Source organism: Telmatherina bonti, assembly GCF_933228915.1.
Source record: "Telmatherina bonti genome assembly, chromosome: 23".
Taxonomy (NCBI): domain Eukaryota; kingdom Metazoa; phylum Chordata; class Actinopteri; order Atheriniformes; family Telmatherinidae; genus Telmatherina; species Telmatherina bonti.
Genome location: NC_136632.1, coordinates 25,446,171 through 25,469,497, shown reverse-complemented (window position 1 = coordinate 25,469,497; position 23,327 = coordinate 25,446,171). Strand labels below are relative to the sequence as shown.

Here is a 23,327-nt window from a genome sequence, read left to right as displayed (position 1 = left end):
AGGATCTCTGGACTGACTGGAGGACTGCACACAGTAGGAATGACTTAAAAAAAAAAAAAGCCATTAAATATCCCCATTTGATGCAGTTGCTCTGTAAAATCTGACAGGTTGGCTTTACTTAAAAAAAAAAAAAAAAAAAAAAAAAAAAAAAAACTAAACTCATTGCCTTAATAAAATACAGTTTTACAGAATTGCATGACTGAGCAAAATAACTTGAAGAAATTTGTGTTTGTAGAACTTGAATTAGGTACATTTACCTGAATAATTGGGCTGAAATCAATATCACACTTAACTGAACATGCTACCTGGGATTACAATTGATTAATGAACAATTATTTAATTCTACTTTTATTTTAGTCTGATAGCTAACCAACATGTTTTGTCAAAATTATTTACATAATTGGAAATCTGACATTAATTTTACAGAAAGTGAAAGAAAATAAAAGTTAAATATAATGTGATTTATTTAATATTTTTAAATATATTTAAGATAAACAATTAAAATAGCTGACATGAGCAAAAATCCATTGAATATTGGTGCTGTTTGTGCGGTTTGATTTTTGATTTATTGTGCAGCCCTACTGAGTATGTTTAGTGCTCATGAGGTTGTACAAGAAATCTAATTGATAAAATCCATATAAATTTATGTTTAGCTTTAAAAAATGTTTTTTATGCACACAGTGACAACAGCTTCACATTACTGACATTCAAGGAATAATATGTTACGTTTGACCACTAGGAGTGCTAAACCTGTATCTTCCCATGGGTCATACAATACTTTTGCAGAATTAACCAGTAAAACACTCACACAGAGCAACTTTGGAACAATTCCTATCAATATCTTATCCATCTAAAACATTAGCATTAGCTTTCTTCCAATCGTACTGCTTCCTATTGAACAGCATGAAAACCATATAATTAAACCAGGCCAGTTGCTAATCAATCTGTAACTTCTTAGATATTTACTAAAGTTATAAGAAATGCATGCTAAGTGCATGCTAGTGGGATTTTCTAATGGAAAATTTTAGAGGATTGCTGACGTAACACTAATGTTAAATGTTCGCGCACCAGTGACTCGTGTGTCTGCTTCTTAGCATACCAACTCAAAACAAGTTTGCATAACTTGATATGTCTGTGTGTGTTCGCTTGTTGAGGTAAAAGAAATTTCACATCTCTGGTATCACATGGTGTTTAGATAGAAATACTCACCAATCCCTTTCCTTTTGGCAGGATCGGCAAATATTTCCGATACTAGTCCCAGCCCATCTAATTTTAAGTTCTCAACTAAACTGCATTCATTTAATCAACCTCTTCTATTCCAAGAACATCACTTATTTAAGAGTGCTGATGAAAAATTATTAGAATGAAAAAGTATGTATATTATAATAAAAACAATGCTAGACTTTTTACAGTGTGCTGTTTGTTGAAGAGATGTAGATCTTCCTCAAACTTCAGATCCAGGTTTTTCTGTGAGAAGTCCTTTGACCCAGATGAAGTGGGCTGGTAGATTTAGTGGAATTTCTCTTCATCATAAACTTCCATAATGACCCAAAATGCCACATTAACATTCAATAATGATAATAAAGGTCATTTAACGCCCCAACGTGATAATAAACTGTAGGTCAGATCAATATGTTAAAAATTATGAAAGATCGCTTTAACATTAATTTAACTAAAGTTTAAATAGTCTATTTCCCGTCTATTTCTTTTTCATACAGTTTATTCTGCATGAAAAAGTTTCCACCTTCAGGAGGCTTGTTAGTTCTTTCAGAAGATTTCTCCTATTGATGGTCTGTATTGTGGGTTTCTTTCTTTACTTCATGACATCACTGTGAAACATGCTGATGTCATGTCCCTGGTTGCGTGTTGGAACGAAGGATGAGCAGCTGTTTGTGCTTAGACATGTTGGATCATTCCCCTGATCAACCACATGTGGAACCAGCATGCCTGTTTTTCATACAGGAGCACGTGAGGACCTGCGAACTGCAAGCATCCGCTTTAAACAGTCATGTACTGTTCGCACAGATTTCTCCAGATTCTTCGGAGCTTCGCGAAAATGTTGTGAAATATTTATAGTCTGGCATTGTTGCTGAGATTTCTTCACGGTTTGAAGATATTTTGTGAGAGACTCTACCTCTTTAAGGTGCTCATTTTAGTCATGTTACTGAGCCCAGTTAACCAGATTAGTTGCAGCGGGTTTTTAACAGTAAAACTCATTTTTTTTCAGTTTTTTCTTGCCTAACGTGTTTTTGGAAACTTGTTGCTGACATTAAATTTTAAAGAAGTTCATATTTTTTAATAAAATAGGGAAGTACGGTGCCGACGAGTGCAAACACGCTTCATCTAGAAAAACAGATGCATAAAGGTTCAAACGTGCTTCATATAAAAAATATGAAACGCGTTTTCTTTTTGTAGCTGTTTTCTTTTATGCAATGCTTTTCTGTATTCGCAGGTCATTTTTCTTTGCGTTTTTCTTCTTTTTGGATTTGCAGCGCTCTTCTATACATGCAGCGTTTTCTGCTTGCATTTCTATTCCTAAATGCAGCTGTTTTTCTATATGAAGCACGTTTGCACCCGTCGGCCACCGTAGGGAAGTGTTTTGCTTTCAACGCTGATTGAATGTGAAATGTATTCTGGAATAAATATTACTCTATAAGATTTTCAAGTCAGAAAATAACTGCGTGATAAAACACTTCATATCTGCTTTTCTCCAAAAGGGGAAATAAATCCTAAAAATGAGACATTTTGTTGCTTTTAGCAGGTTTAATGAAACTAGAAAAGCTACAGGGAAGAAGTTGGATCCAAATTATCCTCCAGTTTTATGCTCAGTTAAGATTTACAATCTCAGATCATTTAAAACAGAATAAATGTCTCAATTTCTCCTTTTGCTTTAGTGTGTGTTTTAATGCTTTTATTGTGTTGAAGTGCCTGCATATCCACCCGTCGTTTTGACGATCTCTCTGTTGGGACTCTTCTCTGTCAGAACCGTGTCAGACGGTGAGGACAACGGCTCCCGCTGGGATTGTGGGACAAATGCTTGAAGACTTCAAACTGTCCGGATTTAATTTGAGCATCTGCTTTATGAGGAAAAATCTGCTTTGGCAAAAATAAACACATGTACCCCCAAACGTCAGCAGAGGTGACAGAAAAGTGCTTAAATGCTGATTTCTTCTTCTGGTACGTGGCTCCGTTCCCTCATGGTGACCAGCCTGAAGCGTGAAATCAGGACCACAGTTACAACAGAGAGCGATAAAATCTTCAGGCGAGTTTATTTGTGCAGTTTGTATGTTTCTATAAAACATTGAAAGCGTTACAGCGGGCTGCAGGAAGCATTAAAAATACATCAAGTTTTAATAGAAATAATTGAAAAGACAGAAAAAGCTAAAATGAAATGAGATGAAATGCAACAGATGAAGGCAAAACGTGAGAATTTCAGGTTTTCTCATGAAAATCAACAAAGAGAAAACTTTTTAATCTGGTTTAAAGCAGCGGAGAGTTCCAGCAGACCTGCCTCCATGTTGAGCTCTGAATATGGGACCTGAAGGTAGACCTGATCCTGATGGTCCTGAACCTTTCAGAGGTTTATAGACCACCAGCAGGATTCAGTTCTCTGAGGACTGGACTCCTGATCCACTTTCCTGGTCTCAGACAGGACTGGATCCGCCTTCTGGAGGAACTTCAGCTGTCTGAAGACCTGAAGGACCTGGATCCTGGACTCCGGGCTGGATCCTGGACTCAGGTCTGATGATTCCAGGTTTGTCCTGGTTCAGCAGCAGGAAGTTCTGATCGTTCATCTGATCAATACGTGTGATCAGAGTGGAGACGGGACGATGGTCTCCTGTCAGATCAGTGTTTTTAAAACCTGATAAAACCGATTTTACTCACTGATTAACGGTGACATGAAAACAAGAAGAAGAAGCAGAGTTTGCCACCTTGTTTTGGATGTAAACAACAACACCATGTGGACAAACCTTCATCGTTTCCATCAACATGAGAAAGACTGGAACATGATAAACATGATAAACATGAGAAAGTCTGGAACATAATAAACATGAGAAAGTCTGGAACATAATAAACATGATAAAGTCTGGAACATAAACATGATAAAGTCTGGAACATAATAAACATGATAAAGTCTGGAACATAATAAACATGATAAAGTCTGGAACATGATAAACATGATAAAGTCTGGAACATAAACATGATAAAGTCTGGAACATAATAAACATGATAAAGTCTGGAACATGATAAACATGATAAACATGATAAAGTCTGGAACATAATAAACATGATAAACATGATAAAGTCTGGAACATGATAAACATGATAAACATGATAAAGTCTGGAACATGATAAACATGATAAACATGATAAAGTCTGGAACATGATAAACATGATAAACATGATAAAGTCTGGAACATAATAAACATGATAAAGTCTGGAACATAATAAACATGATAAAGTCTGGAACATAATAAACATGATAAACATGATAAAGTCTGGAACATAATAAACATGATAAAGTCTGGAACATAAACATGATAAAGTCTGGAACATGATAAACATGATAAACATGATAAAGTCTGGAACATAATAAACATGATAAAGTCTGGAACATAATAAACATGATAAACATGATAAAATCTGGAACATAATAAACATGATAAAATCTGGAACATAATAAACATGATAAACATGATAAAGTCTGGAACATAATAAACATGATAAAGTCTGGAACATGATAAACATGATAAAGTCTGGAACATAATAAACATGATAAACATGATAAAATCTGGAACATAATAAACATGATAAAATCTGGAACATGATAAACATGATAAAGTCTGGAACATGATAAACATGATAAAGTCTGGAACATAATAAACATGATAAAGCCTGGAACATGATAAACATGATAAACATGATAAAGCCTGGAACATGATAAACATGATAAACATGATAAAGTCTGGAACATAATAAACATGATAAAGTCTGGAACATGATAAACATGATAAACATGATAAAGTCTGGAACATAATAAACATGATAAACATGATAAAGTCTGGAACATGATAAACATGATAAACATGATAAAGTCTGGAACATAATAAACATGATAAACATGATAAAGTCTGGAACATAATAAACATGATAAAGTCTGGAACATGATAAACATGATAAAGTCTGGAACATAATAAACATGATAAAGCCTGGAACATGATAAACATGATAAACATGATAAAGCCTGGAACATGATAAACATGATAAACATGATAAAGTCTGGAACATAATAAACATGATAAAGTCTGGAACATGGTAAACATGATGAAGTCTTGACCTGTCCCCGATCACACATCAGAGTGTTGCCGGCAGGAAGTTGTAGACTGTAGATGTGAACAACTGTGGAGGTTTTCTGTATTTGACTCGAGCAGCTGCAGGTTGTTTTCTGCGTCTTTTTACCTCCAAACCACATGAGGCTCGTCTCGACTTGGTTCAGAGGCCCTGAGATGCTGAGATGTGAAGAGTCAAAGACAAACCAGGGCCTGCAGGAACATGTGTGTCCCGCACGCAGTGAGGTGGGATTTTTACAGCATACACCAGTTCCAAGGATTTACACTGATCTGGAAACAGCTTCAAACTGCGTGAACATGGAAACAGCACGACAAATCGAACCAGGCGTCGTTTATTGGACCAGGAGTGGTCAGGAGCAAAACAGGTCCAGACTCTACAGGCTTCTGTTAGCATCCTTTATGCTAGCAAAGCTGCATCTGAACCGAGCGGCAACCTCCTGCGGTCAAAAGTGATGCCGATGTGGAAGTACATAAAACTGCATTTCCACCTTCATCCACTAGGGGCTTCAAAACTGAGCGAATGCCCATAGACTCCCATGTTAAAAAGACCAACTTCACAGCAGAAATAAACATGTTTACAGCAGGAATAAACGCATTTATGGCAGGAATAAACATGTTTACAGCCTAGTTCAGGTGGAGCTGAGAGGGGGGCTGTGAGCGTCATGGTGGATGATTGACATCGAGCAAACTCCAACTTGCCTGTAGCTAAGAGCTAACCGAGCTAACCCGGAGCAAACGGGAGCTAACCAGCTAACAGAGGTAAGCGGGCTAAAGCTAAGTCACGTTGTTAACCGGCTAAAAACCGCGGTTGTTTTATGTTCTTTTTACTTGAAGCGGTAGATCGGGTACCTGTCAATCAAAAGGACACGCCCCTAAATATGCCAAATTTTGATATAAGATTACTTCCAAACAGAAAGGGTTAGAAAGAAATTCACTCCCCCCACAGTTGTCATGACGTTAAACCTGACCTATTAAACCAGTGTGCAGCCCCTAGTGGCTGAAGGTGGAACTGCAGTTTTTATGCACTTCCACATTCACTTTTAACTGCTGGAGGCTCCGTCCATCTTTCATAGACGGCCTATGAGGAAAACCAGCTGTTGCTACATTATCAGATGCATGTCCTCTCAGCTCAAACACACGTCACACAAATCCATGTTCTAGAAGTGTTCTTTGTGGGAACATCTTGAGAACATTTCGGGAACCTCATCAGAAGACATCGCTGGTTGAGGCTGAGATAAGTGAAGCCATGTGAAGAAAAACGCATGAATTTCCATCCATAATGCGGAGAAGCTGATGACATCATAGAGAAAACCAGCACCAGCTTCTGCACCGTGTGTAAAACATCATCTGCAGTCTCATTTTCTTCATTTTAGGAGTGTCAGACTTTCAGCAGTGATGCGAGTGTCATCTCTTCTTCACGCGTCTGGAAGCAGGTCAGGAGTTTGTCATTTTGCAGCGATGCACAAGCTGCTTTCTGTCCCCTCCGGAGGCAGCAAGCATCTTTTTGGTCTTGTTGACATTGACAGAGAGACTGTTATCCTTGCCTCAGCTTGCTGCTCGCCTCACCTCATCGGCGCGGTGTCATCAGCAGAAGTGATGATATGATTGGCCGAGAACGTGTCGCAGCAGTCGTGGGTCAGCAGCGTTCGCCGCAGACGGAGCGGCGACACTTTCTGAGGCCTGTTGATCTCAAAGTCAAGGACCCGCATTTGCAGAGAGGAGAGTGTGTGTGTGTGTGTGTGTGTGTGTGTGTGTGGGTGTGTGTGGGTGTGTTGTGCTCTCTCTGTGCATGTATGAGTTGTTAAACCATCCATCAAATTACCGTGGCAACCGAGCGTCCATCACCCCATCCATCATCCAAGGGCAACAGACGGAGCGTCAGAACGCTGCGAGAGATGTCACGGACGAGTGGAGAGATAACAAGGGAGAGGAAGAGGAGCGGGGGAGGAACGGGGGAGGAATGGGGCATGAGAAAAGGTGCTGCATCCAGTTTTATTCCCTGATTGCATAAAGTTTGAGTAAAGTTGAGTTTGTGGAGCGAAGCCGTCCTCCCCACCTCTTCCAGGCGGACTGATTGACTGGCTAATTTCCTGCTGAAAACTCAACGAGGTTTCAGACGCGTTTAAAATCAATCCGGAGACATCTCGGCCGTCTGCAGACCGAATCTGTTCGTCCTCCACGATGAATTATTAACAGAGGATTATGAATTCCTGTCACTTGGGGCCCATGTTGGGTAAATATGAGCAGTTTGGAGATTAAACCAAATAAAAGCCAGATAGTTCCACCACAGTGTGTTGCTACTGGTACCACTGGCTGAGAGATGTTAGAAATGTTGTTTCAGAGTTTCATTCACAATTTTCACAATGTTGCGGTGGGAAAGGGGGCCCCTGGAACACTCTGGGCCCAGGGGCCTGTGCACCTTTAATCCGGCCCTGCTCCTCCTGGAGCTTTCTGGTCTGTGTCCAGTCGTAGCCACGCCCCCAGCCCGCTGTTAGCCCGCTGTTAGCTTAGCTCATCGTATCTGCAGCATCCATCACGCCGCTCGCTGCTGATCAGGATGTCTCATTTACATCCTGGTTGTGGTTTGTAGGTTGGACAGGATCTTGGCTGGAAACGCTGTGGCCTCTGCCTGCCTGGCGGCTGGTCTGACAGCAGAGAGGATCCAGATGGAGGGAGAAACAGTTTAGTCAATAAATGTTGACTGTAAGAGTCCCGCGTTGCGTGAAGCAGACCGTGAGACCCAGATTGCAGAATATTAACCATCTTTTAGATTTGCGCAATTTTAGTTTGAATTTTGGCAAAAAATTATTTTTAATTTTTCTTACATTTTAGTTTGTTTAAAGGTGGAGTATGTAAGATTTTCAATATTTTTAAAAAAAAAAAAAAAACATAAAAAATAACTGCAATCATAATTAGAAAGTTTTTTTAAACATGTAGGTTCCAGTCTGTCCATATATGATGTGTTATTAAATTACAAGTTTAATTAATGACAAAAACCCTTCTTAAATGTTTGCCTACCAGTAAAAAAAATGCTTTTGTCATTTGTCATTAATTAAACTTGTAATTTAATAACGCATCAAATATGAACAGACTGGAACCTACATGTTCAAAAAACTTTCAAATTATGATTGTAGTTATTTTATTTAATTTTTTTTTTAAATATTGAAAATCTTACATATTCTACCTTTAAGTTAAAAAAAAAAAAAAGTAACATTTGTTCTATAATTATAGAAATTTACATGAAATGTCACAGTTTGCATCAAGTGTTGCTGTTTCTAAAAGAGTTATCCTGAAGGTTTTATCTCATCTGGAGGCTCTTAACTTCAGGTTGTTGCTGTTTAAACATTCACCGTCAGCAGCTGCGACACAACGCCGCCTTTACCTGCAGGAAGCTCCGATTGTCACGACAAAAACCATAAATCTGCACATACACAGAAAGCACCTGCAGCCTGGAAACGTGGACCAATCAGATCAATGCACCTTTTAATTTGCAACAACTTGAGGCTGAAACCATCTCTGAGTTCCACCTTAATAGAAGAAAAACCTTGCAGTTTCATTTCCAGATGCTTTTGTGTGAAACGTGGTCAAATATGGGAGAGAAACTTTGATTTCTAACAGCTGTAAACGTAAGGTATAGGAGTTCAGTAGAGGAGCTGCTGCACAGAACTCCGTTTCAACTCTGCAGGCTGCTTTACAAGCATCTCCTCCTCTTCAAACTGTCTCCCTTCACTGTCACGTCTGTCATTGATGCCGCTCTGTTCTGTTCTCTGGAGGTCTGTGCTGCTGCTCCTGCTGCCTCAGGCAGTCCATGTATGCATCGTGGAAGGGCAGGAAGGTCCCAGAACAGAGCCATACCATCAAATACAAACCAGTTTAGCTGCAGATGGTTCCTGATCGAGGTGGTCCAGACTGAGTTTCATTTCTAATTCCCAACATGGAGCTGCAGGCTTTCTGTGATGCAGCCTCATTCTCACTGAGCTCTCAGCATTATCAGACAACAGACATCTGTTAATTAGTTCCAGTTTGATGTGAAATTGCTCATTTGGGGCGTTTTGTGGCAGCATGTCGTAGAGCCGGGCGATTTATCGGATTTTAATCTCAGTTACTATGATAAAAATAAAAGGGTGTGATTATTTTTCTCTCTGCAGTTTCCTCTCCTGCTGTCTCCAGCTGCTAATCGAGCATCTCTGGCGTTGCAGCGCTGTGCTGTAAACTCCTCCCACAGCCGCTTTGCTTTCATTCAGACACTGTTGCCAACTTGGAGACTTTCTCACTAAATCTGGAGACTTTTTTTGTTAAAAGCGACAAATCTAGCAGCTTTTACTGGCGTTATTAGAGACTTTTCTGGTGTTTTGGCGACTGACTTGAAGGCACATATTGTTCTGCAGTTACTGTAAGGAAGGAGCAGCGGGAGCCTCTCCCGTCCTAAAGCACTCCCAGGCGGCCAGTCTCAGTCGGCTCCGGCTGCAGGTCAATGTAGAATAACTGCAGTAGGTTGTGGAAGTTCACCTAAACATAGTTTATACCATTGTCAGTCACAACTGGCTGCATTATTTTCCTATACATAGTTCGGCCAGTTAAACACTGTAATGTCCCTCCGTTACGGGGCGTTACCATAGCAACGCGTTAACCAGCTGGTTCAGATCAGCCGTCTTTTAACAGGTGGATGAGAGAAACGCGCTGCAGCCTGACAGCGGTTGTTTGGCATAAAACGTACATCCAGGCCAACGTAAAATAGTTCCGATATAAGCGGTAAAAGCGGATTAAACAACTTGGAACCGTACATTAAACGGTTATAATGCACGACACGGAGTCTAGAACACCACGACGTGCAGCGTTGGTTATAAATACTGGATAATTGTGTTAAATAATCGAGATCTCAATTTCAGTCAAAATAACCGTGATTATAATTTTTGTCATAATCGAGCAGCCCTAGTGTGTCGGCATGGAGACGATGGATGGTCTGTTTCTGTGTAAATGTAAAAAAAAAAAAAACGATGCTGAATGTTTTCCGTTCTTTCCTTTAACCTGGAAGCTGCAGAGCTTCATTTGGCAGGTTGTTGACACAAGATCCTCCCCGACTGCCTTTGCTGGAAAGTTTGCATATTTAATGGGTTGCTTTTGGAAAACTGTAACCATATTATTTACCTGTTTGCTGTGATAATTTGCTGCTGCTGCTGAATTATAGGTTTTTGCAGTGAAACCTCTGCAGCAGCACATGGGGGATAATCTCTCCTCCAGAAGGTTTCACTTCCAAACCCTTGCATTGCTTTTTTTTAACAACACTTTGGAATCCAGGAGACTAAATGAATGAACGGAAACTGAATCTCAACGCAGACTTGAAGCTCAGTTGCACAATTATTGTTAAGATGCAAATGACACCTTTAAAACTGCAGCGGACTGGTCCGCCTTTGCTTGTAATTTTATTTTTATTTATTATTAGCATCCCCATTAGCAACTGAAACATCAGTAACTATTCTTCCTGGCGACTTGTTTTTCTGCCGTGTATCCTGAAGTTCTTCTTTCTCGATGATCTGTACTAGTGAGTCCCAAACGCCACAACCTGAATAATAACGTTTGTCTGCAATATAAGTACTTGTACATTGTTTTAACATGCTAACATGTTAACGTATTTTTTTAGTTATAAGAGTCAGAATTAAAATCCAAAATATTTGATGACGACATGAAGCACGTTAAGATTATCCAAAATACTCTACATGCTAAAATATTCTTTCTTTTAATATCTCTAATAATCATCCCTGCTACCCCATGAAACACAGATCTGTGACTTTTTGGTGCCGTCATGTGTATATTCTGCTAAAAGGCCAAAGTTCTTCACAATCCGGCATGACGAACATAGTTTTTGAACTTGTTTGTACTTCTCTGATGGCGTTTAGGACGAAATGATGATCCACAACCCATCCTTGTTTTATACCCAGTGTTGACACCCTCACCAGACAGTCTGCTGACTGTGAATCATGTCGCTGAAGAGCGAAGAAGCTGCACCGAATTTTGGGAAGTTTGTTGATCAAATCGAAGTTTGTTGAGTAAATCGAATGAAGTTGTAGCTGAACATCACTTCTTCATATTAGTATCTGTAAAGATTGAAATGAGTAAAGAAATCAGTCGAGTTTTAGAGCATTTGACAACATTCTTGTCTAACCTGCTAATAAAGTTTGATATATTTAGTGACTTTGGGATTATCTGGGAAAATGTGGAAAATCTGCAGTGATTAGAAAAAGCGTCATGCAGGGGTTTGATTGTTGTCACTTTAACTAAAGGAAAAAGGTGGAAGAGAAACAACAGGCGGAGTTGAGAGAACGAAACTTCATTGGTTGCTCTGCAGGTTTTCTCAGCAGGAGCACAAGGAGCAGACGGGAATCCCAGGACGCGTCGGGTCGGAGGGAGGATGAGCGTGAGCAGTCAGTCACCGAGCTAAAAGACGTGACTGACAATGTTTCACACTCACTTTCACACCTGCAGGCAATCTGAAGTTTCTGCTTCAGCTGACCTGCATGCTTTAGGCCCGTGGGAGGAAATCCACTCAGACACGGAACATAGAGGCAGACGGGTCGGGTTCAGGCCCGGGAAGTCTTCCTCGGAGGTGGCAGCTCCAACCGCTGCAGCGAGGCAGCACTTTCCGGTCCTGAGAGGCATGTTGAAACGTCACAGCAGCCCCTCCCTCCTCCTCCTGATGCTTGGAAACCATGCGAGGCGTCCGCGCCACTCCTCACCTGGGAGAGCACGCCTGCAGGCGTTTAAGGAATCCTCAGGAGACGATATTCAATTCAGCAGCTCTCTGCCAGTCAGCTGAAAGAAGCAGCCATTTCAATAAAGCTCCACTTTCTGAGCTGATATTCAGCCGCCGAGACGACGGGGAGAATGGGGGGGATAAGAGAGGATCCAGCTGGAGGTGGATTAAAATGAGCTAGAAGCTCCAGTATGAGCCACACTGGAGGTGGAGAGACTTCCAGCCTTCCACATGGGAGTAATAATGTTTGCATTATAATAAACTGCACATGTTTGGCACGTGTGTGACAACCAGGCGAACCACATGAGTCCGATCTGAGGAGTTCTTAACTAAAGAATCAGCTCCTCCAGGAGCATTTCTGCACGTTCTGTGCAACAAACCAGCAGTAAATAAGCTGCAATCTGTTGTTTCTCAGTTTATCAAAGGGACCGTAGCAGGGAGGGAACAAACTCCTGTCCAACTGGACTCCTAGTAGTCTGACAACACGTATCCATGATGTCTTCTGCTGTCTGATTTCTTACCTGTGTTGTTCTCTCACATTTAAGTCTCTTTGTAAGCCACATGTAAACCACATGAGGATGACCACAGCTGGATCACAGGAGGTTTACATGGTATTAACATGTGACTGTGTCAGGAAGAGAGGTCATTTTTTACATAAAATAAAAGCTCATATTGGACGACGATGACGGTTTCAAAACTGCCTTATAAATTGTCTTTATTTTAACTTTACAATGAATGTAAAGTTGCTAAATGTTGCAGCACTTTTACAACCCACAGCGGGACACATGGAAATGTGCAGTAGTCTGCAAATCTTAGTGGATCCATATTTTATTCCCAGCAGAACAGAAACATTTCAGAATGTTGAAACGGAGACATTTTAGCATTTTATTGAAAATAAATCATCTGTAAAACAACTGGAAAGTGGCAACAAAGAGCTGAAACAGTGAATGAGACAAACTAATTGGGTTAATTAGCATCAGGTGACGGGTGTAAAAGGAGCATTTCAGAGTGGCAGAGTCTCTCAGATGGAAAAATGGACAGAAGTCCACCAATCTGAGACAAACTGGATGTAAAAATGTTAGAAAAATGTTCCTAAATGTAAAATTCTGATGACTGCAGATCCCACCATCTTTAGCAGGTAAAATCAAAAGAATTAGAGAATGAGGAGGAATCTCTGTATGCTAGGGACAAGGCTGAAAGGTCGTGCTGTGCATTAAAAGCAGACATGATTCACTGCGAGGTGTCAGGAAGACTAAACCAGTCCACCCTGAAAGCCACAGATGCAGGTTAAAGCTGCGTCATGCAGAGAAGAAGCCACATGTGAACAGCGTCCAGAAAGGATCTTCTGACTTTAATCTTTCTTTTATCTTGTCTCTGCTATGAGTTTGTATTATTCCGCTTTATATTGTGTGGAAAGAGCTTGTTTGGCAGCGTGACATGAAAACAAAGTGGAATATTGACGCGGTTAGCTGCATGTTGCAGCGTGTTGCAGCACATGAACATCCAACGTCGTGTTGCAGCAGAATTTATCAGCGTGGAAAGGATGGAAATGTTAACCTGGTGATCACAGCATCGTGTCGAGCTGTTTGAGCGCGTGTGTGTGTGTGTGTGTGTGTGTGTGTGTGTGTGTGTGTGTGTGTGTGTGTGTGTGTGTGTGTGTGTGTGTTCTTCCTTTGTCCTGAGTGAAATGATAGAAAGTCTGACAGTAAAACCAGCCATAACTTAGTCCTGGCACATTTATCTCCACTCATAAAGGCTGATGCATTCATATCGATCAGTAACATAACCTTTGCCTGTCACCATGGTAACCCCTGCGTGTCAGCTGACTGTGTTTGTGTGTAATTAGTGCAGGGAATCGGACTGATTAACTGCGGCATCCATCTCAGAAACGGAGCGGCCGACCTGGAGCATGGAGCCGAGGCGGCAGCCCAGATTGCTTCCTGAACGCTGCGCTCGTCATGTGATGTTCACTGACCTGAAAAGCCCTTCGACCAATCACGTCACTGGAAAAGTGCTGAATGCGTTTCTCTGAGTGTCACATATCCCACTAAATGATTTTAGTATCCGAGTTAAATCCGCTGGCCGTGCTCCAGTCTGTCCCGGCTGTTAATTTGATTTCTATTTATCATCTTGTGTGTGTGTGTGTGTGTGTGTGTGTGTGTGTGTGTGTGTGTGCGGAAGCAGCTCACCTGGAGCATGAGAGAGAAAAAGCGAGTAAATCAGCCTGTTTGAAAGTGATGCTTAGATCGTGCGTTCCCTGAGCGCCTCGTTGGCAGTGGGACTGAGTGGGTTCACTGGGATGGAGGCGGATGTGGAACTTTCCAGACAGGAGAAATGGTCCCATTTCACCAAATCTAAAAACACGTACGACTTTCTTCATGAATGAAATCAAACACAAATCAGTGTCTCCATTTTTATTTCATATTATTTTACTCTAAACATCATAGGAAACGTAAAGAAATGACTTTCTGTTGGATTCTTTCTTTGTTTCACTGATGATTCTCGTCAATAAATCTTCTTTCTGATGAGTCATGTTTGGAAGGAAACTGCATGTGTGGGATGAGCAGCAGAGTCGTCCCAATCAAATCTTTACTCACAACATGTGACGCTACATATGTACACCGTATTACCAAAAGTATTCACTCACATGATTGGCTGCGCAGCGTGGCCATCAAACAGAAGAGGCGGAACATCCGGTTGTTTCCTGCTGCAGAGACGTTATCGCCGCCTTTTGGGAAGTTTGGTGTGAGTGAATGCGAGTATAACACACACTCAGCTCTGCTGCTCATCCCACAAAAGTATTTTACCTGCAAACTGAAAGACTAGAATAAAGAAGTGTTGCAGGAACGTTTCCATCCATTTTTAACCGCTTGTTCCAGTTCAGGGTTGCAGGAAGCTGGAGTCTATCCCAGTAATCACTGGGCGGGAGGCGGGTACACCTGGACAGGTCGCCACACAGAGACAAACAACTACACACACACACTCCTAGGGACTATTTAGAGCAGAAATCTTCATTCTCCCTGTCCTCGAGGGTCAGAGTCCAGCAGGTCTTCCAGGTGTCCATGCTGCAACACACCTGATTTGAATCGATGTGTATTCAGCAGACATGTGCAGAGCTTGTCGGAGTCTGGCGTGTTCCAGCAGGAAAACCTGCAGGAGACCAGGATGGAGAATCCCTGATTCAGAGTAACCAGTTAAGCTAACATGCATGTATTTGGACGGTGGGAGGAAGCCGGAGAGATCCCGCGGATACACGGGGAGAGCATGCAAAGTCCACGCAGAAAGGAAAGCGACCTTGTTGGCCACCGTGCCAACCAGGATGCCACCATGCTGCCCTGGCCGGTCCCTTTCTTCTTTAGCCTGATTTTATTTGCATTTTAAGCAGAGTGAGTCGCTCTGTTAGCCGTTCTGCTGACTCATCCTGCCAGCCGTCCGGGACAACGTACAGATAATGTTCCAGATTCCGATGTGTCGGCTTTTATCTGGGAAGTAAACTTTAGGCTGTGATCCAACAGCAGGAGAGTCCTGTTGAGGTTCTGATCAGATTCTTAAATAATCACATTCCCATGAAATTTGAATTAGATTTTGATTGAAGTAAAAGTTTTGGCTCTCCTGATCCACTCCGCACCGTTTCGGATGAATAGTGTTGCTAAGCGCTCCTTACTGCATCATCCTCTTCATTTTTACTCGAAGAAAATGTGCTCAGGAGGAGAAGAAGCCTGGAAAAGCTTTCTGCCACAGCAGCATGTTGATAAGTTGCGATGGCTCGGTTTTTCTGACTCTTCATGCAGCTGCAGAGGTTTTGCATTTGGTCAGGAGAATCCCCCAGCAGTGGATCTTCAGAGGCTGGAGTTTTAAGCCTTCTCAGGTTGTTTAAGGTTCATGTTACTGTTTTTATTCTTTTACTTGACCCCTCGTTCGCTCGTCGGCTCCGGGGAATCTGTTGGTTAATCCGCACTTTGATCTCATTGAAATGTTCGTGCTGCTTTCAGGATGAATCCCACTGACTTTGAACATCTACAGACTTATTTTTTCCTCTGGCGCCACCAGCAGCCCAGAAGTTTTACCTTCTGATTGAAATTTGTCGTGTTTTTCCAGCTGTGGATTTGATTTCCAGCCTTTCCTCCACTTTTGGTTTCAAAACTTTCCGTTTCAATGACAACTTGACATTTAATTGATAATGTAATTCTCTTATTCATGTTTTGCTAAAAAGAAAGTAAACTTTCTTTCTAAACTAAGATGTCATGGCAACTCCATCATCTGCTACCTTTTGTCGATCAAATGTTAGCATGTAGCAGAAAGGTAGAGAGTGCAGTAAACAGGAAACCTGATGGGTTTCATGCAGTGACATCTACAAGTCAATGTTTGGATGGGAGTTGGTTAAAATTGGTTCTTTGGTTTACATCTCTGTTAGCAGCTCGACTGACTCCAACGCCGTCATTGTTGCCTCAACATACAAACCCCTTGCTTTGGTTTATTTTTTGTCACAAAAAGAGAGTTTTATCAGTTTTATCATAAAAAAATCTGCAAAGAGGCCGAGGACAGTCTGAGGATTTAAAATTGGGATCGTTAATCTCCTGGTTGACCCAGTTGCCTAATTTCTACATTTACCTTTGTTTTTACTCTGTTGAGGTTGTGTCCGATAACTTCAGGGCTTTTCTTCACTACAGACAGAAGTAAACAGGGAGTGAAAACCACGTTTCCCAGACGATGGTCAGTCACTTTTTCCAGCCTTAAAATTTGGAGATTTTTAATGCAACACAACTCAACAACAGGGCGATTTAAGGTGCATTACAGACACATGAAAACCAGAGAAAAAATAAGAAACATCATGTAAAATTTCAACACGAAAATAAAAGGAAATAATATTAAATATTGTCTTTAAAATTGCAATTAATTCCAGCTTAAAGAAAAAGCAGATTTAAGTCAGAGTCCATAACTAAACCGTGATTTCTGGCCTGGTTGGTGGTTTTTTGGTCTGAGTCTATATCTACACCCAGATTTCTGGCCTGGTTGGTGGTTTTTAGATCTGAGTCTATATCTACACCCAGATTTCTGGCCTGGTTGGTGGTTTTTAGATCTGAGTCTATATCTACATCCAGATTTCTGGCCTGGTTGGTGGTTTTTAGATCTGAGTCTATATCTACACCCAGATTTCTGGCCTGGTTGGTGGTTTTTAGATCTGAGTCTATATCTACACCCAGATTTCTGGCCTGGTTGGTGGTTATTAGGTCTGAGTCTATATCTACACCCAGATTTCTGGCCTGGTTGGTGGTTTTTAGGTCTGAGTCTATATCTACACCCAGATTTCTGGCCTGGTTGGTGGTTTTTAGATCTGAGTCTATATCTACACCCAGATTTCTGGCCTGGTTGGTGGTTTTTATATCAGAGTCTATATCTACACCCAGATTTCTGGCCTGGTTGGTGGTTTTTAGGTCTGAGTCTATATCTACACCCAGATTTCTGGCCTGGTTGGTGGTTTTTAGGTCTGAGTCTATATCTACACCCAGATTTCTGGCCTGGTTGGTGGTTTTTAGATCTGAGTCTATATCTACACCCAGATTTCTGGCCTGGTTGGTGGTTTTTAGATCTGAGTCTATATCTACATCCAGATTTCTTGCCTGGTTGGTGGTTTTTAGGTCTGAGTCTATATCTACACCCAGATTTCTGGCCTGGTTGGTGGTTTTTAGGTCTGAGTCTATATCTACACCCAGATTTCTGGCCTGGTTGGTGGTTTTTAGATCTGAGTCTATATCTACACCCAGATTTCTGGCCTGGTTGGTGGTTTTTAGATCTGAGTCTATATCTACATCCAGATTTCTGGCCTGGTTGGTGGTTTTTAGGTCTGAGTCTATATCTACACCCAGATTTCTGGCCTGGTTGGTGGTTTTTAGGTCTGAGTCTATATCTACACCCAGATTTCTGGCCTGGTTGGTGGTTTTTAGATCTGAGTCTATATCTACACCCAGATTTCTGGCCTGGTTGGTGGTTATTAGGTCTGAGTCTATATCTACACCCAGATTTCTGGCCTGGTTGGTGGTTTTTAGGTCTGAGTCTATATCTACACCCAGATTTCTGGCCTGGTTGGTGGTTTTTAGATCTGAGTCTATATCTACACCCAGATTTCTGGCCTGGTTGGTGGTTTTTAGATCTGAGTCTATATCTACACCCAGATTTCTGGCCTGGTTGGTTCTTTGGTCTGAGTCTATATCTACACCCAGATTTCTGGCCTGGTTGGTGGTTTTTATATCTGAGTCTATATCTACACCCAGATTTCTGGCCTGGTTGGTGGTTTTTATATCAGAGTCTATATCTACACCCAGATTTCTGGCCTGGTTGGTGGTTTTTAGGTCTGAGTCTATATCTACACCCAGATTTCTGGCCTGGTTGGTGGTTTTTATATCAGAGTCTATATCTACACCCAGATTTCTGGCCTGGTTGGTGGTTTTTAGGTCTGAGTCTATATCTACACCCAGATTTCTGGCCTGGTTGGTGGTTTTTAGGTCTGAGTCTATATCTACACCCAGATTTCTGGCCTGGTTGGTGGTTATTAGGTCTGAGTCTATATCTACACCCATATTTCTGGCCTGGTTGGTGGTTTTTGGTCTGAGTCTATATCTACACCCAGATTTCTGGCCTGGTTGGTGGTTTTTAGATCTGAGTCTATATCTACACCCAGATTTCTGGCCTGGTTGGTGGTTTTTATATCAGAGTCTATATCTACACCCAGATTTCTGGCCTGGTTGGTTCTTTGGTCTGAGTCTATATCTACACCCAGATTTCTGGCCTGGTTGGTGGTTTTTAGATCTGAGTCTATATCTACACCCAGATTTCTGGCCTGGTTGGTGGTTTTTAGATCTGAGTCTATATCTACACCCGGATTTCTTGCCTGGTTGGTGGTTTTTATATCAGTCTATATCTACACCCAGATTTCTGGCCTGGTTGGTCCTTTGGTCTGAGTCTATATCTACACCCAGATTTCTGGCCTGGTTGGTGGTTTTTTGATCTGAGTCTATATCTACACCCGGATTTCTTGCCTGGTTGGTGGTTTTTAGATCTGAGTCTATATCTACAACCAGATTTCTGGCCTGGTTGGTGGTTTTTATATCAGAGTCTATATCTACACCCAGATTTCTGGCCTTGTTGGTGGTTTTTAGATCTGAGTCTATATCTACACCCAGATTTTTGGCCTGGTTGGTGGTTTTTAGATCTGAGTCTATATCTACACCCAGATTTCTGGCCTGGTTGGTTCTTTGGTCTGAGTCTATATCTACACCCAGATTTCTGGCCTGGTTGGTGGTTTTTAGATCTGAGTCTATATCTACACCCAGATTTCTGGCCTGGTTGGTGGTTTTTATATCAGAGTCTATATCTACACCCAGATTTCTGGCCTGGTTGGTTCTTTGGTCTGAGTCTATATCTACACCCAGATTTCTGGCCTGGTTGGTGGTTTTTAGATCTGAGTCTATATCTACACCCAGATTTCTGGCCTGGTTGGTGGTTTTTAGATCTGAGTCTATATCTACACCCGGATTTCTTGCCTGGTTGGTGGTTTTTATATCAGTCTATATCTACACCCAGATTTCTGGCCTGGTTGGTTCTTTGGTCTGAGTCTATATCTACACCCAGATTTCTGGCCTGGTTGGTGGTTTTTAGATCTGAGTCTATATCTACACCCGGATTTCTGGCCTGGTTGGTGGTTTTTAGATCTGAGTCTATATCTACACCCGGATTTCTGGCCTGGTTGGTGGTTTTTATATCAGAGTCTATATCTACACCCAGATTTCTGGCCTTGTTGGTGGTTTTTAGATCTGAGTCTATATCTACACCCAGATTTTTGGCCTGGTTGGTGGTTTTTAGATCTGAGTCTATATCTACACCCAGATTTCTGGCCTGGTTGGTGGTTTTTATATCAGAGTCTATATCTACACCCAGATTTCTGGCCTGTTTGGTGGTTTTTAGGTCTGAGTCTATATCTACACCCAGATTTCTGGCCTGGTTGGTGGTTTTTAGGTCTGAGTCTATATCTACACCCAGATTTCTGGCCTGGTTGGTGGTTTTTAGGTCTGAGTCTATATCTACACCCAGATTTCTGGCCTGGTTGGTGATTTTTTGGTCTGAGTCTATATCTACACCCAGATTTCTGGCCTGGTTGGTGGTTTTTAGGTCTGAGTCTATATCTACACCCAGATTTCTGGCCTGGTTGGTGATTTTTTGGTCTGAGTCTATATCTACACCCAGATTTCTGGCCTGGTTGGTGGTTTTTAGGTCTGAGTCAACACATTCTGTGGCTCTTGCAGTAAGGTCAACAGTGAAGCCACTTTACCACCTGAGCAGTCTGTTTGGTGTAAAGCTGCCATGTGACATGTGCAGTATTGATTATTGATGAAAGTGCAGTGCTGATCCGCTGGTGGCGACACATGTACTGTGATGTATTAAGGTTAACAGGAAGCTTTGGACTCAATACTTTGATATTTTTCTTCTTGCTTTGTTAGCCTGCTAATCACCAGCAGCCTTGTTTAGCCGACGCATGAATGAGGCCATTTAGCTCTGGAGTATTGGAAATCACCCAAAGCAGAACTTTTAACTTCTTATCTGTGTCTCTAAGTCAATACTTTCCCTGCTCGCTGCTGTAAATCCATTTTTCTTGCCTCCTGTTTGAACCTGAACTCAGCCTGACTCCATTATTTTTTAACGGAGCAGCTGAATGTGAAGTCGGCCTGATTCCCTTCCCCTCTCTGAGGATCTGACCTGCAGCTCCGCCCTGATACCATTTCTCTTTCAGTTTCTGCACATTTGGACAAAACATCCCTCAAATGCAATATTTTTCCTCTCAACAGGTCTGAACTTAAACACCACCTACTTGTTTGGTCTCTGATCTACAGCCGCCTGCTTCTGTTCGTTTCAGCAACGTTTCATTTCCTTTCTGTGTAGATTTGGAGCAAAAGGATTTACCTTGGTGATGTTCTCCATGGAGCTGAGGGCACACTAATTAAAATTTCCTCCCTGCATCAGTCTTGGATCCATCTTGATTAAAATCAGCCTGATTCTATTTGTGTGTTTCTGCCTTCAGATTCGACTGTACGCCCGGCCAGATGCCATTTCGAGCGGCGCCGGGGATTACGCCCTCCACATCACCAAGAGGCTCCTGGGTTTTTATGAGGACTACTTCAAAGTCCAGTACTCCCTGCCCAAGCTGGGTAAGTCTGCTGACATGGTCCCCTGATGGTGTGCCGGTTGTTGTCCTACCGGGATCAGCTCGCTCGGTTCGGCTGTGACTCCATGCAGGTGATGGAAAAGCAGAAACATTTATTTCCTCTGAGCTTTGACTTCTTGTCGGGATTCATTAAGTCAAAGGAAAAATCTCACCTGTATCCCCCTGCAGATCCAAATTAGGCAGAACAAAACGACTTCCTCTTCCTGAGCTGCTGGTTTAAATCTGCCGACTCTTTGTCCTTTCGATAATTACACCACTTAGGTTCATCAGTTAGTTCTGGTATCAGGCGAAGAAAACACTTTGTCCTCGTCTTCTCGTCCCGTACAGCCGGATTACTTGTGGGAATGAAACCTCAGCTGGTTCTTGAAGCGCTGTTTGTGTTTTAACCCCTTCAGTCAGGCTGTGAAACTGGACTTGATGTAAAATCCTCTGTGGGTGTCGAGGCTACGAGTAGAAGAGTTCTGGTGTATGCTAGGGGTGTAACGGTACGTATTTTCAGATTTTTAGTGCGGACCAGAGACGTACTGAGGTCCTGCATGGAGGAGAAACTGCCTTGCAGCACAGCTGCAGCCCCGGCTGGCAGATGTTATGGATGCAACAGATTTAAGGAGAAACCACAGCTTGAAGATGCTCCTCTGTTGTTAAAAATCTCCTGTTTGGGATTTCTTTGGCTTCCAAACGGGACAAGTGGATAAAACAGAAGTAGTGTGCTGGTCGTATGATTAGATGGATTAGAGATCCGTTCCCCCAAAATCCTGTGGAACAATCAGGTTATTGTCTTCTGCACATTAATGAACACCAAGCAGAAGATTACACTATAAAAATTTGACACATTACATGGTTATACAAAAGTTTGGTACATCTTTAGTTCACATTTTGGGACAAATCCATGACAAATAAAAAGCTTGTTTTAAAACAATTGGACTTACTATTTTTTTCATGGATTATTGTCCTTATGGGGTAATAAATTGAAATATATTTATAAATATGTATTTGTGTATATTATGGGTGGAAAAATCGAATAAAAAAATTGGAAATCGGAATTTTTTTCTTCACAATTTTAAAATCGATTCTTTTTTTAGATAAATAAAATTAATGCACTATAATTTTTTTTGTCATTTTTACTGTTTTTATTGAACTTTTTACTTTCTTGGTGTTCTTGGACATTATAGCAGTAAAATGATGGTCTGGCTACTGTGTTGTTTTTTTCCTCATTGAAATGAAGAAAAATGATGAGCAAAAAAAAAAAGTTTTATACATTTTTTTTGTTTTTAATCTACAAAAATCAGCAATATTGGAGAATCGTGAGAATCGCAATTTAAATCGAATCAGCACCCAAAAAAATTGGAATCGAATCAAATCGGGACAAAAGCATATCACCACACCCCTAATGAGATATCTATATTTTTCTCCTGAAACATCCCTTCCTCCCTTATAATATGACACTGTCCATTTAAATAAGCTCAGCATATCTTTATTTATGCCATATTTTTTTACGAAGAATGACAGAATTTGCTGCAGGCTGTTTTCTTTTTCGATTTAAATTAAAATGTCATGAAACATGTTTAGCAGTTTAATGTTTTATATTCTGGATCTTTGCTGGTTTCCTCCACATGTCGGCAGGGAATGTCTGAAAGTTGGTTCTAAAATTAGACTGAGATGAAAATCTGGTATTTTAACAAAACAATATGTTATATAATGTAAAAGAAACTTAAATCAGGATACAGTAGAAACGTTGGTCCTACTGGGCCCAGAATAAAAGACCTTCAGGTTTTGACTTCTGTGCTGTTAGAACAAAGCAAACATTAATATTTGATAAAAGGTTTGAAATGTGATGAAGTTATTGGGGAGTTAATCTAGTCATTGTCTCATTCGCAGCATATGTCCGTCTCAGTGATGGACATCACTTCTTTGTAAATTCTGTCCAACAACAAACTAATCTAATTTCAGATTTTAGTATTTATTGAATTTTCAGGGACTTTCTAGAAACTGTGCGCGTGGTTTATAA

The 23,327-nt window shown here is 41.2% G+C and overlaps 1 protein-coding gene across 1 annotated transcript in view; it reads left to right on the top strand.

Moving 5' to 3' along the window:
* LOC306773307 (thyrotropin-releasing hormone-degrading ectoenzyme-like) overlaps positions 1-23,327 on the top strand; it is a gene marked incomplete at both ends in the record, with an annotated part of 278,364 nt that overhangs the window by 51,690 nt on the left and 203,347 nt on the right. The window contains one exon of the mRNA XM_079263095.1: positions 21,176-21,302. Coding sequence (XP_079119221.1) covers positions 21,176-21,302 — 127 coding nt within the window. The remainder of the gene's footprint in view (positions 1-21,175; positions 21,303-23,327) is intronic.